This window comes from Zymoseptoria tritici, chromosome 2 (genome assembly GCF_000219625.1).
Source record: "Zymoseptoria tritici IPO323 chromosome 2, whole genome shotgun sequence".
NCBI lineage: Eukaryota > Fungi > Ascomycota > Dothideomycetes > Mycosphaerellales > Mycosphaerellaceae > Zymoseptoria > Zymoseptoria tritici.
In genome coordinates, this window is record NC_018217.1 from 1759756 (window position 1) to 1772580 (window position 12825).

A 12825-nucleotide genomic window follows, 5' to 3' on the forward strand; every position below is an offset into this window, starting at 1 on the left:
CAATCTCTGCACTCCTGCTCGATAAGATGGCTATGTCTCAAGAAAGCGAAAGCAATGATGACAGTTTCTCATGTTGACGATGCAGATCACTCGGATAAGTCGGGGCCTTCCAGCTCAACAATTCGTTTTTCTCCTAGTCGGCAGCTGGCCATTAGGGCTGATTCGCAGATTCAGACTGCAAAATTGATGGCGCGTTCAACAGGGCGATAGAAGTAGCCATCGACGAGTCGGAAGATTGCCCTCCATGGCGTGACAACCTGAAGATGGTCAACTGCATGGCAACACGTTCCAGCAAACCCTCAAGAATCCTCACAATCGAGATGGCGACGTGGCCCGCTGTCATGTCGAAGTCAAAGATCAATATCTCCTTGCCCGGACTGGACGTTGCAGACTTTCAGCCGCGGCGCGCAGAAGGTTTCGTGCCCTGATCACAGCTGTGTAGATGTCGAAGAAGCGGGAGGTACCTCATCACAGGTCGCGTTCGAGGTACCTGTGTATACTGTGAGCGAATTTGGTCCGCGCAATGGCCGAGGCAGTCATTATGCCCATTCTGCAGAACGAGATCTGCATGGAGGCTGTGCAGAAATGGAGTGCAAAATGCTGGTCGGCTGCTGTGCCACGGAGTTGCTTTCACTGTCTTGGCCCTCGGATTGCTGTTAAATCCTTCCCGATATCCCCGAAACGCCGTGGAAGTTGGGGCCAAAAGGCATTGGAGTATGTTCAAGAAGAGTCTGGTCGGCAATGCTGGCTTCGTACTGCGTCCCTGGTACCTCAGTGGGCCATTCAGGTACAAAATTTGAATTTTAGAGGCTTGCCGACCAACGATGAAATGTCAACCTTATGCTTGACCTCCGGTTCTGTCACTGCCGAGATCAATGCCGTGGCCAGGGCTGTCACGGCATAATCAGTTTGGAGCATCCACAACATCGCCGGGAGGTGCCTTGTACTCCATGGTCGCGTAGGAGGTGCGATTAGGTCGCTGTACAGAAACTCCTCAAGTGAGTGATAGTGTTGTAGCAACAGTGCTTTATTCTCTCTTGGTACACATATGCACAGACTTTGACGCGGTCGGTCACAATACCTTTCGAGTCCTCCCTGCTCACGCGCCCCCTTGGTTTTCGATGATACCTCGATTGAGCTGCACCTCTTTCAGAATCCTGTCCGCGCCCTTCTCCACCAGCATTCTTGCAACATCGAAGCCCAGCTCGTTCGCCTGCTCGATATTGCTGACAATTCTTCTCGTCTCGATCTCCGCTGCATCCTGCCCGTCCAGACTTACCACAATAGCCCGCATGATCAGCTCATCGCTCGCCGTCTCCTCTTTCTTCTTTTCGGTGGCAGCACCCGTAACGTGGCTGTAGTCCTCTGCCGGCTTGATACCAACGCCAACGCTCGGAGCTGTCAGGTTGTTCCTCGTCACCCACTGCGTCTCTACCCCGATAGGCACCGAGCAACCTCCTTCCAATGTTCGCATGAGTTGCCGCTCCGCGAAGGCTTGGCGCATGGTGCGATCGTCGCCGATTCTGGAGAGCAGCTCGATTGTCCGTGTGTCGTCTTTTCGCGTCTCGATTCCCAGTGCTCCCTGCCCTACAGCATGTAGCATACCTCCGTTCTCTTTCGAGAGAAACACATTGATGCGATCAGACATGCCCAAACGTTCGAGCCCAGCGACAGCAATGCAAATGGCCGAGTAGTCACCATTTGGATCGTCCAGTTTGGCCAATCGTGTCCCAATGTTCCCTCGGACATCCTTGAACTGCAGTTGAGGATAGTGTCGCTTGAGTTGAGCTGTTCTTCGCAGACTTGACGTGCCCACGATCGCACCCTCGGGCAAATCGCTCAATCCACGCACTTTGCCCACCAGGTCAGGCTTGAGCACCAACGCATCTCTTGGGTCTTCCCGCTTCGTCACACATGTCAGATCGAGCTCGGCAGGGAGTTGTGTGGGCATATCCTTCAGACTGTGGACGATCAGGTCTAGCTCTTTGCTCTCCAGCAGCACTTCCAGCTCTTGCGTCCATAGGGCCTTCTCGTTGAACTTGTGCAATGCGGTCTTTTGATTGTTGTCGCCGGTAGTGCTCATCGCGTGGATCTCAAAGTTGTGCTCTGGCCATGCTGCTCGAAGGCTCTTGACTACTTCGTCGGCTTGCACTCTCGCAAGCATTGATCTTCTGGTGCCGACATGGAAGGTCTGCGTTGTGGGAGTCTCGTGGGCGGTCTTGAGCACGACGTGCAGGTCGTCGGATGGAGTAGCGGTTGACATGATCGCGCGATTAGAGTCTGCTGTACGCAGTTGTATCGTTCTGGACCGCTGTGTGATGTCCACAAGCATTACTCCGTACTGCTCCCTCGGTTCCAAAATTGCGAGCTTGCAGCCCGATCACCCCCACCAGATCTCCTCAGCCACATGCGAACCCACGACTCAGACTCTCCAACCTATCGTCATCCCTGTCAGTCGCGTTTGCGAAAACATGCATGCTCGTCCACCCGACATGACAGGCGACTGTCCATCTTCATGTCTTCCTCTTCCTTCATTCATCGACTTCACGCACTTCTCCTTCGCTGATTCTAGGCTCAGCCATCGACAATCCAACAACAGCTGGCTCTCTTTAAGTCCTTTGTCCTCGTTTCAGTACATACCCAGAACGTACCTTATCCATCAACAATTTACGATCAGCGTTCTTTGTTCGCAATCTATTCTTCTCCTTCAACTCCAAACCATCTTCACTTCAATTCAATCTTCCCAGCAGAACAATGTCGAGCCTTTCTCCGCAAAAATTCTCCGATTCGCCAACAGACGATGGCTCGCCAACAGCCTCATCGCCCGCTCGTGGCGCCGAGATGATCAATTTCCTTCAAACTCGCCTGCAAAAGAACCGCGCACCTCCTCTCGTCCACAGCTGGGACTTCTGGCACGACCGTCAAGATCGCGCACCGACTCCCAACACACAAGCAACATCTCCTGCCAGCTATGAGGTCCGACTCGAACCGCTTGCAAACATCTCAGACGTCAAACAATTCTGGGCTGTGTTCAACAACTTCGACGTCACGCAACTAAAGCTTCGTGACTCCGTCCATCTATTCCACCGCGGTGTGAAGCCTGTGTGGGAGGATCCACGGAATGCAAGAGGTGGAAGCTGGACATTTCGCGTGCCGAAGAACCATGCGAGCGAATTCTGGAAAGAGGTGTGCATGATGGCGATTGGAGAGAAACTTCAGGCAGCGGTAGACGAGCCGGATCGAACGATATTCAGGGACGACATCTGTGGTGTGAGTTTGGGAGTGAGGTTCAACAGCATGCTGGTGCAGATCTGGAATCGAGATGGAGGACACGAGAAGGGCATTGAGAGGATTGTGCAGACGCTGATGGAGAACATTTCTCCGGAAATGCAACCTAAGGAGGGATCTTACTATTACAAGAAGCACTCTGAGCATGCTGGTTTCGGCGCGAGCAATGTACCTGCGTTGGCGCCGCCGCCACTGCAGGCGGACAACAGACCACTTCGCCAGAGCCAGCTTGGTCTTGAAGTGCAGTCAATCGACGCTGTGATGCAAGGACCGTGATAGCGATATTTGACGGGTGGAGGACGGTCTGGAACGCATGGGCAAGCGCAGGGACGAGGCTGAGAATGTCACTCGCTGCGGCAATGTACGGGCGATGTATGCTGTGGTATGAAAGACGAGGGTCTTGTTAGAGCTGAGCTGGAAGTATGATATCGATACCTTCACAATGAATGAAGCTCAAACAGGGGACTCAGCCGCCTGTGGCTGTAGTCAATAAGGTAAATGACAAGCTTGATAATTCCTCTCGACTCAAGTCTCGCTGTTCTGTCCCGTCTGGATGCTATTTATTTCGTAGGACGCTGACGTAGCAGGCGCGCACGATTCGTGTTTCCTCTTGCCGGACCCAAGCCCGCTCTCTTGCCCCGCGTAGAACTATCCTGGCGTCGCGAAGTCAAAAACGCGTACCGTAGCTTTCTCCCATGTATTTCATCTCGGCTCAAAACACAGCTACATTCATACACCGCCGTCATGGCGCAGGACACAGAGAAGAGTATGCGTGTCTCAGTCTCCTGCTGTTATGATTGTCGGTGCTGACTTTTTCTAGGCGACAATGGGAGCCTTCCTCTCAAAGGTGTGGTGCTTTGCTGCACTTCGCTCGCGCAGGAAGTACGTGTAAGTTGGCGACTTCGAACTCGACGCAACCTCACCAGCACATTCACTGACCCATCGCCACCTCTAGACCAGTCTGGCAGAGGCTGCCGTGTCCATGGGAGCCGTCCATAAGCTGGACCTTACCTCGGACGTGACACATCTTATTGTCGGATCGATCACAACCCCCAAGTACCGATACGTTGCAAAGGAACGTCCCGACATCCGCGTGCTTGCGCCCAGCTTCATTGACGCGATCCGACATGAGTGGATGAAGGGAGGTGCCGTGGACGTGGAAACGCTGCTGGACCAACATACCTTACCGCCTTTCTCGGGATTGATGATCTGCCTAACGGGCTGGCAGGATCTAGAAACCAGACGGAGATTCGAGGAGACGATACGTAAGAACGGCGCGACGTACAACGCCGATCTGGTCAAGCAGGTCACGCATCTGATCGCCGCGAAACCCGAAGGCGCGAAATACACACACGCGAAGCAGTGGGGCATCAAAGTGGTCGGGTTGCGTTGGTTCGAGGACAGTTTGAAAAGAGGTATGGCGCTGGATGAAAGTCTTTATCAGGCGGAGATGCCGGAGGAGACACAAGGGAAGGGAGCCTATCGAACAGAACCGAAGAAACCACTTGTAAAGAGAGGACGGGAGACAGACCTCGCAGCGGGTATTGAGGAAGCCGGAAGAAGAAAGTTGAGAAAAGTGGCCAGTATGCGGCTGGATCAGCACAGTCAGGATCTGTGGAAGAGTGTGTCGGAGCATGAGGTCCAGGTCGAGACGACGGAGATCGATGTGTGGAACGAGGAGAGTCAGACGATGCAAAACCACGCGCCTGCAGGCGAACAACAAACCAAGCGCGGCACGGAGTCATTGCGAACATCGCGAAATGGACCATCAGATGCAGGAGAGAGCCTTCTCTCTGGAATTTATATCCTTCTCCACGGCTTCGACAAGCTCAGACGTGAGCGTCTGATGCATTTTCTGGAACCGAACGGAGCCATTGTTGTCGACTGCCACGATGCGTTGGCGAGAGCGTCAGAAAACCAATCTTTCCATTCACGAATACTGCTCGTACCGCATGCAGATCAGGAGAAGCTTCCTGACGTTCCTCCTGCCACCACTGTGGCGACTGAATGGTGGGTTGAGCGTTGTGTCCACCACAAGCGGAATCTCGATCCGGATCAGGACCCATTGAGCCAGCCCTTGGGTCAAGTTACAGTGTCTGGATTCTCAGGCGTGGCAATCACGACGACTGGATTCGACAATGTGGATCTGCGACAAACGGCTGAAGCAGTGAAGCTGATGGGCGCAACGTACCAGGAGCAGCTGTTACCATCGACATCGGTGTTGGTGTGTGGTGATAAGCTGGTGAGGAAGGAGAAAGCGTTCTACGCCTCGAAGCACAACATTCCTGTCGTATCTGCGAAATGGCTCTGGGAATCGTTGCGTTTGAAAACAAAGGCTCCGTTCGACGGGTACAGAATGAATCTACCAGCGTTCGATCCTGCAGAGTATACAGGCACGCCATCTACTAGGGGTCCGACACCAAGTGAGCCGCGGAGGTCGGTCGAGGATTTGAAGAGGCAAGTTGCGCTGGAAGTTGCCCGGGTGCAAATTGTCCATACTGACGACCTCCTAGAGCAGAGACTTCTCAGCTGAAGCGGCTTTCCAACTCCCGCAAACGCCACAACACCCCGTCACTGATAATGCAGCCCGCCAAAGTTTCGGGACCTCGCGAATTTAGTAGGGACGGACCTTTCATTCTGGAGGACGATGATCAAGACGATGACGAGACCCCGGTTGTCATGGACGAGCAGCCTCCGGCAGCCCCCCGTATTGACATTGAGCCTGGCAAGGCCGTCCAACCACTGCGAGAGATATCGCCAAACAAATCCCAGCCGAAGCGAGGCTCTTCCGCCGAACCAGAGCAGGCAGGCAACGATGCCGGCGTGAAACCAACTATGCAACTGCCTACAAGGACCGCACCCGTCTCACCGGAAAAGCAACTTCCTGCAAAATTCATCGAAGACGCCAGTTCAGGTTATACCAATCATGATCTCGCCGCCAACGTCGCCGAACTCCTCAACAAACGTCGTGTCAACTCCAACGCGACCGAACCGCTCAAGCGCAAGAGCCGTACTTTGGGCCGCAACCTAAGTAGTAGCAATCGCACGCCGCGCTCCGACTCCATGCCACCTAATCTTAGCGAAGCTATCCACCACGACGAAGACCATTATTCCGCAGCAGACGGCTTCTCAGCACTGCCAGTGCCAGTTGTTGCTCCACCTAGCACACAACTTGGTTATGAGACGCCCGAGGCGGTGGCACATCGCGAGCAGATGGGGCGGAAGATGGGCATGGAGGGACTGATGAGAGAGGAGGAGGGCAAGGGCGTAAGAGTAGGCAGTTTGGGGACGGTGAGGGACAGTGAGAGGCTTGGTGGTGGAGAGAGAAAAGCGAAGGCGAGAGGGCGTAAGTGAGGACTCATGTCAACTCATTACAGAGTGGCATGAGTGGGCTGCATTTTGACGATGTAACGACTTGCATGGCATGGGTGGAGTTTCAGCGGCATTTTCGGGCACAAAATATCCATGGTGAGGGGCACAGTACGCGAATATCTGATAGCATGGACGGACAATCTGAAGAGGAAGTCACACGGTGCGACATCAATGAACGGCTCCTTCCTGATCGGGCATACTGACTGCCGTGCCACGCTTCTTGTCCATGGCCCGAAGAAGATGTTGCTCCGAGCCAACCACATGTTCTGGGCTCGCACGTGGAATCTGAAAGCCATGTCACATCGTGCTTCGCTTCTGCTCTATGCATACGAAGCTCAACTCTGATCATCCGCGGGACTCCACGAGAGAAAAGCAGAAGCAACTCCACTCTACAAGCCTTTATCCAAGCCGCTGCAAGCCCCGGTCGTGCACCCAAACTCTAATCAAGTAAGCATGTGCGAGATATCTTGGCTGCGATTGGCCTCGGCTTTCTATCCGTCTGTGGTCTATGCTGGGATCTTAGAGTTCGGACTACCGCGAGCTCTGGAGCTCCGTCTGTGACGTTCCTTTTGCTCGCGTGGGAGAATTGGACGCCGTGCCGTGCAGTGCGATGAATGGCTGCCGGAAAGCCAAGTCCAGCAGAGACGGAGCGGGCGATGAAGCTGGTGCCGTGCCTGCGTAGGTTGGAAAAGGTGAATAAAGGGCGGCGCGTCTGCTGCTTCGTGCGCCTGGCCTTTTCTTGGTTCGTGCCTCTTCGCTTTCTACCGCTTCCTTTGCTTCGTGACGATCCGAAGCACGATGAGATTGACTCTGCTCTCGGCCGTGCTGGTCGGCTCCCTCGCTGCTGTCGAGGCGAGCTGGACGAAGAACCTCAACTATCGCTCGCCCTCGGAGCATCATCCGGGCATGGGAATCGCAATTCACAAGGTCAACAAGAGAAACACGTGAGTGGTGGACTTCAAGGTGGGAAATACAAGGATAAAGCACTGAGACAAACACACACAGACCAGAGAAGAGCTTCACGGCCGATCAATTGAACTTCACGCATGGAGTCGCCTCGGGAGATCCGTACTCTACCTCTGTCATCCTCTGGACGCGAGCCTCGCCGATGGTCGGCAATGTCGGCGACAACAAGACTGTCAGCGGATATGCGCCTCTGTACGGCCACGGAAACTACTCCATCTCCACAGCACCGGTCTGCGTCGAGTACAAAGTAGCCAAAGACTGCGACTTTACACAAGTCGCGACCTCTGGCAAGGCATACACATCCAGCGACATTGACTATACCATCAAGGTCGAAGCGGGCAACTTGGAGCCTTGGACTCGATACTACTATCAATTCAACATTTGCAATAGCACCAACGTCAGCCCAATTGGCCGCACCAAGACTACTCCCGCGGCCCACGACATGGTCTCGAAGGTTCGACTCGCCATCTACAGCTGCTCAAATTTCCCATTCGGTTTCTTCAACGCCTACGGCAACCCCGTTCGCAAAGAAAGCGTCGACTTTGTCATTCACCTGGGAGACTACATCTACGAGTACGCAGGCAACGGCGACTACGGCTACGGTGCGCCGATCGGCCGTGTCAATCAGCCCGAGAGGATCATCCACACGCTCCAAGACTACCGTGAGCGACACGCTACTTACCGCACTGACAAGGATCTCCTCCTCTCGCATCAGACGTACCCATGGATCCCGACGTGGGACGACCACGAGGTCTCGGACAACACATACAGAGACGGAGCCTCGAAGCTGAACAACACCGAAGCTTCGTTCGTCATGGATGGAGGTGTCTCCGTTGACCAGCGCAAGATGAACGCAGTGCGTGCGTACTTTGAGTGGATGCCGATCCGACAGGTGGAGATGGATGACAATCTGAGGATCTGGAGAAACTTCAAGATTGGAAGCTTGTTCGACTTGATCATGTTGGATACGAGACAGTACGATCGTTCGATCACGGACTTGTACTGGAACACGGATTACATTCATGCTATCTCGAACGACGCCGGTCGATCGATGATGGGAAGCCGACAGGAGAACTGGTTCGTCCGGACCACCACCGACCAGAAAACCGTACGGCTAACATGAGACTTTGCACAGGTTCTACAACACCCTTGGCGAATCTGCCGACCGCGGCGCCCGTTGGCGAGTGATCGGCTCGCAGACCGTCTTCAGCAAAGTCAACGAATCAGTCAGCTACGGTAACACCAACCCACTGGTAAGAACACCGAAGGGCAGAACGCCTGTAGCTGTCCGAGATTGTCTCTTGGGCTCTGCCAGCAGGTCTCAGTCTATCCATATCCCTTATACCCCTGTGACCGAACCATTGCTGACTCTTCTACCCTTCTGCTTCAGGACTACGACGCTTGGGACGGGTATCAAGCCAATCGAAACCGAACGCTCAACTACCTGACCGAGAACGATATTGGCAATAATATCGTCATCGCAGGGGATTCGCACGCCTCATGGGTCAGCGACTTGACCTGGTTGGGAACGGTAAGTCTACCACTTCCCTCGAGTATCCACGATGTACATCTTCTAAGACCCGCAACAGGCGAACTACTCCGAAGAAACCGGCGCTGGCGCCCTCGGCGTCGAATTCGCCGGCTCTGCCGTCTCCTCTCCTTGCCCCTACGGCCAAAATATCACCCTCAAGTCCGCGGCCAACTTCTCCAACATCCTCGAAGCCGCCAATCCTGAACTCCACTGGAACGACATCTACTACCGCGGTTACTTCGAGCTGTCCTTGTCATACGACGAAGTCAACGCGAGCTTCTTCGGCATGCCGACGATTGTAACGCGGAATTCCATGGAGATTAGTCTGGCGAACTTTACGGTCAAGAGCGGGGAGAATCGCTTGCAGAGACCGATTGCGGGTGGAAAGGTGGAAAGTGGGAGTTTGAAGGGTGGTGTTGTGATGCAGACTAATGCTACGAATGATACGAGTACGGGGATGTGGAGTGTTAGTATGGCGGGCTTGGAAGTCGGCTAGAGGGAGAGTGATAGAGGAAGGAGATGAGGTGGATTGCATGCGAAGAAGAAGAGAGGGAAGTGGAAAAGTATACAGTGATGACCGATGAGACACAACGACGTTTAGAGGAATGATAGCTTGGAAACTCGTTACATGATCAACGTCTCCTGTTGTGCCTTTCTGTTCAAGTGCTCGCTACTGAAGTACCGTGGAGCCTTGTGACGTTCTAACACACATGTGCACCATCGTTCTACATGTTGTTCTTCGCCTCCCTCAACGCGGACATGACGTCCACTCGGTCCGTCTTCCCGGTATACTTCTGCACCTCCGGATCCTGTCAACGAGAGTCAGTCAGCACATGCATCCCAAAGATACGTCGAGCTTCGCAGCACTTACATCCAATCTCATGAAGACATTGTGCTTCTTCTCATCTCCAATTGTGAACTTGCCCTGCGTCTGCTTGTTCTCCTTGGTGAACTTCTCGAGCGCTTTGACGGGTTCGGATTGCAGGACTTTGATTCCGAATTTGACATTGCCAGCGGTGTATTCGTGGCCAGGCTTGAGAGGTCGTCAGCAATTGACCGGCTGCGAGGGGCGACCCGAACATACGTAGACCTTGGTATCGTCCGGCAGAGCGCCGAGGACTTTGTTCAGCGCTGTGTCCATCTCTTGAGCGGACCCTTCGAAGAAACGGCCGCATCCTGCACGATCAGTACATTGGCATAGCTCAATATTGGGGGTTTTTTTTTGTTGAAGCGAGCCAGGAGACAAGTTGACTAACCTCCGATGAACAATGTGTCACCCGTGAACACAGCCTTGTCGTCTCCATCCTCGAAGAGGAAGCAAACACTATCCTGTGTGTGGCAAGGAGTGTGCAGAGCCTTAACTTTGATGCTGCCGATGTTGAATGTCTCGTTGTGCGCCGGGGTCTTGGTGACTTTCGTGCAGTCCTTGCCGCCAATGATGGGGAGAGGGTAGGATTTCAGCTGTGTGAATGGTAAGTCCTGGCCCGAGTCTCTAGTTTCACAGGAGCGATAGAAGCTTACAATCTCAACATTGCCGCCTGCATGATCGTGATGACTTGGCGATGCGTTAGCAACGCTTTTCCAAGAATTGATATTGACTCGGACTCGATGACTTACTGATGCGTGTTGATGATGTTTGTCAACTTGCTACCTGCATCTGTAGCCTTCTTCAAGCTGGGTAGGACTCTACCATATCGAGTTAGCAAACGATAAGTCTAATAATTCCTTGAGTCGCTTTGATCTTGGTTCACACGTACTCGGATGGGTTGGCCGGGTCGATGATGACAGCCTCCTTCGTCTTGTCGTCTGTGACCAGGTCTGATAATCGAACAATTCAGTCATGTTACACCCCTTATGGATCCGTACAGATCTCGATCGGATCTCAATACTCACAGGCATAGTTGTTTCCACTACCGACCCCTACAATATCGCAGGAAGGTTAGTAATCATCACCTTGATGGCCTTGATGGCCTGCTTCCTTTCCACCACACAGATCCATCTTTCTATGATCCACCAAGCTTACACATAGGAATTGACTCGATATGCATCTTGCGAGCGGTCGTCGGTTTCTTCTCGGCAACGTTAGTCCAAGGATTGGTAACAGGCGGCGAAGAGGAGGAGTGCGAGGCTCACGATGAGGGTTGAGGTGATGGGTTGTCGAAGCAAGGTTTGTTTGAGCGAGTTCATCGACGGAGTGGTCTGGTATAGAGCTTGTCGCGAGAAGGTAAGCAAGACGATGAAATCGTGGATGGACCGGAAGAGATCAAGATGAAGTGGTGATGTTGCATTGGTGCAGGTGGTAAGCCGGTATGACGTCGGGCATTGGAAGCTCGGTCGGGACGAACGCAGTGCAGGGACGAACGCAGTGTGGACTTCGACCGCGCCTTCTCAACCTTTTTCATTCATGTCTCAGACTGATCATGGTGAGCAGTCAAAGCGACTCACACCGGCCTGCTATCTGATCAAAGGCTACGATATTCGGGTTCGCCCTTATTGAACGACGGTTTCGAACAACTCGACGATCACGCTACGCCTCCGCCCTACTGAGCATCACTTCCAGGGCCGTTTCGACGACGAACAGGTGCACGACAATGTAAACCGTGCTTGCCACAATATGCAATACAAACCGCCTCATGGGTATCTCATGTACGTCGTCTCTCATAAGTGTCAAATTCCCACCCACGATCTCACCTCATGCTGCCACTCCCACCAACGAATCTCCTCATTCCTGTATCTGCTGCTTTCTTTCCATTCTTCATTCTCGACTTGACTTCCAGCGGGTGCTCCTTCTCCCATCTCTCGTCCTCCCGATACGCATCGATTGCGGCCTCGAGGTTCCATTCGGACTGCTGGAGATATAACGTTGCCACATCGTACCTAAGAGAAAAGGAGACACTTTGTCAGCAGGACATACATTAGCATCATAATACTTCAAGCGGTATAGCTTGACGCTACGAGGGTGAAGAAGACATACTCGGCGACTTTGCATGCAACCATCCATCTCCTGACTTTAGTCTTCTTGACCTCTTCTTCTTCGCTTTCCAACGGCTGTGGCGAGAGCGAAACACCACCCTTGTAATATTCTCCCGGTACAAGCAAAGTTTTTCGTGCTTGCAGCAAATGGTCCGAGAAGAGATTGTTGGTCTTTCGAAGGACATCGATGGGAACGCCGTAGGCTAATGATACGGAAAGAACAGTGTCTTCTGGCCGGATGAAATGGAGGACGTCTTCTGCGGGTACAGTCTTCTCAGAAATTTGATGTCGAACGGGTTGATGTGTCGAATATGCCGGTGGTTCTTCATCATCGAGATATGTGGATGATGGTGGCGGTTGACGGGCATCTGATGCAGAATATGCAGGCGGGTCTTTCAGACCCTGAGGAAGCAGCGATGGAGTCGTTGTGATCTGACAATATGGGCAATATGTTTCGTATCGTTTGTTTTGGTTCAGACATCGTGAACATATTGATCGTCCGCAGCAGGAGAGATATCGACCAGGTAGAAGTGGCTTCTCCGAGATGGGATCTAAAGCATTTCCAAAGGGAAGAGCGCACGTCGCGCAGGCGTTGGACATATTTGATGATACTGTTCAATGGTGTCTTTGATGATATTTCGTTGTTTCGACAATGGAAGTCCTAAATCAATCAAGTCAAGATCTCGAGATGGTCT

At 53.1% G+C, this 12825-nt stretch overlaps 6 protein-coding genes across 6 annotated transcripts; 3 read left to right on the forward strand and 3 right to left on the reverse strand.

Moving 5' to 3' along the window:
- Window positions 1-1099: 1099 nt before the first annotated feature.
- On the reverse strand, window positions 1100-2278 carry MYCGRDRAFT_68361 (uncharacterized protein; the record flags this gene model as incomplete). Its single annotated transcript, XM_003855505.1, has 2 exons — window positions 1100-1327; window positions 1421-2278. 2 exons carry the CDS (start codon window positions 2261-2263, stop codon window positions 1100-1102), a joined length of 1071 nt encoding a protein of 356 aa, XP_003855553.1.
- Window positions 2279-2587: 309 nt separating this feature from the next.
- Window positions 2588-3564, forward strand: MYCGRDRAFT_108058 (uncharacterized protein; the record flags this gene model as incomplete). Its single annotated transcript, XM_003854883.1, has 1 exon — window positions 2588-3564. The coding sequence occupies one exon, from the start codon at window positions 2755-2757 to the stop codon at window positions 3562-3564; it is 810 nt and encodes a 269-aa protein (XP_003854931.1).
- Window positions 3565-4113: 549 nt separating this feature from the next.
- MYCGRDRAFT_21898 (uncharacterized protein) lies at window positions 4114-5641 on the forward strand (the record flags this gene model as incomplete). Its single annotated transcript, XM_003854884.1, has 2 exons — window positions 4114-4176; window positions 4244-5641. Coding segments are annotated over 2 exons (1461 nt in total), but the record flags the coding sequence as incomplete, so codon positions are not given.
- A 1817-nt stretch (window positions 5642-7458) lies between these two features.
- Window positions 7459-9653, forward strand: MYCGRDRAFT_37216 (uncharacterized protein; the record flags this gene model as incomplete). The annotated part of the gene is made up of 5 exons (XM_003854885.1): window positions 7459-7604; window positions 7666-8703; window positions 8762-8879; window positions 9017-9157; window positions 9216-9653. 5 exons carry the CDS (start codon window positions 7459-7461, stop codon window positions 9651-9653), a joined length of 1881 nt encoding a protein of 626 aa, XP_003854933.1.
- Window positions 9654-9738: 85 nt separating this feature from the next.
- MYCGRDRAFT_99122 (uncharacterized protein) lies at window positions 9739-11334 on the reverse strand (the record flags this gene model as incomplete). Its single annotated transcript, XM_003855504.1, has 10 exons — window positions 9739-9966; window positions 10029-10190; window positions 10242-10333; window positions 10414-10618; window positions 10679-10712; window positions 10775-10843; window positions 10915-10975; window positions 11051-11077; window positions 11181-11226; window positions 11291-11334. 9 exons carry the CDS (start codon window positions 11203-11205, stop codon window positions 9883-9885), a joined length of 759 nt encoding a protein of 252 aa, XP_003855552.1.
- Window positions 11335-11844: 510 nt separating this feature from the next.
- Window positions 11845-12792, reverse strand: MYCGRDRAFT_68371 (uncharacterized protein; the record flags this gene model as incomplete). The annotated part of the gene is made up of 2 exons (XM_003855503.1): window positions 11845-12034; window positions 12132-12792. The coding sequence occupies 2 exons, from the start codon at window positions 12728-12730 to the stop codon at window positions 11845-11847; spliced, it is 789 nt and encodes a 262-aa protein (XP_003855551.1).
- Between the last annotated feature and the right edge of the window lie 33 nt (window positions 12793-12825).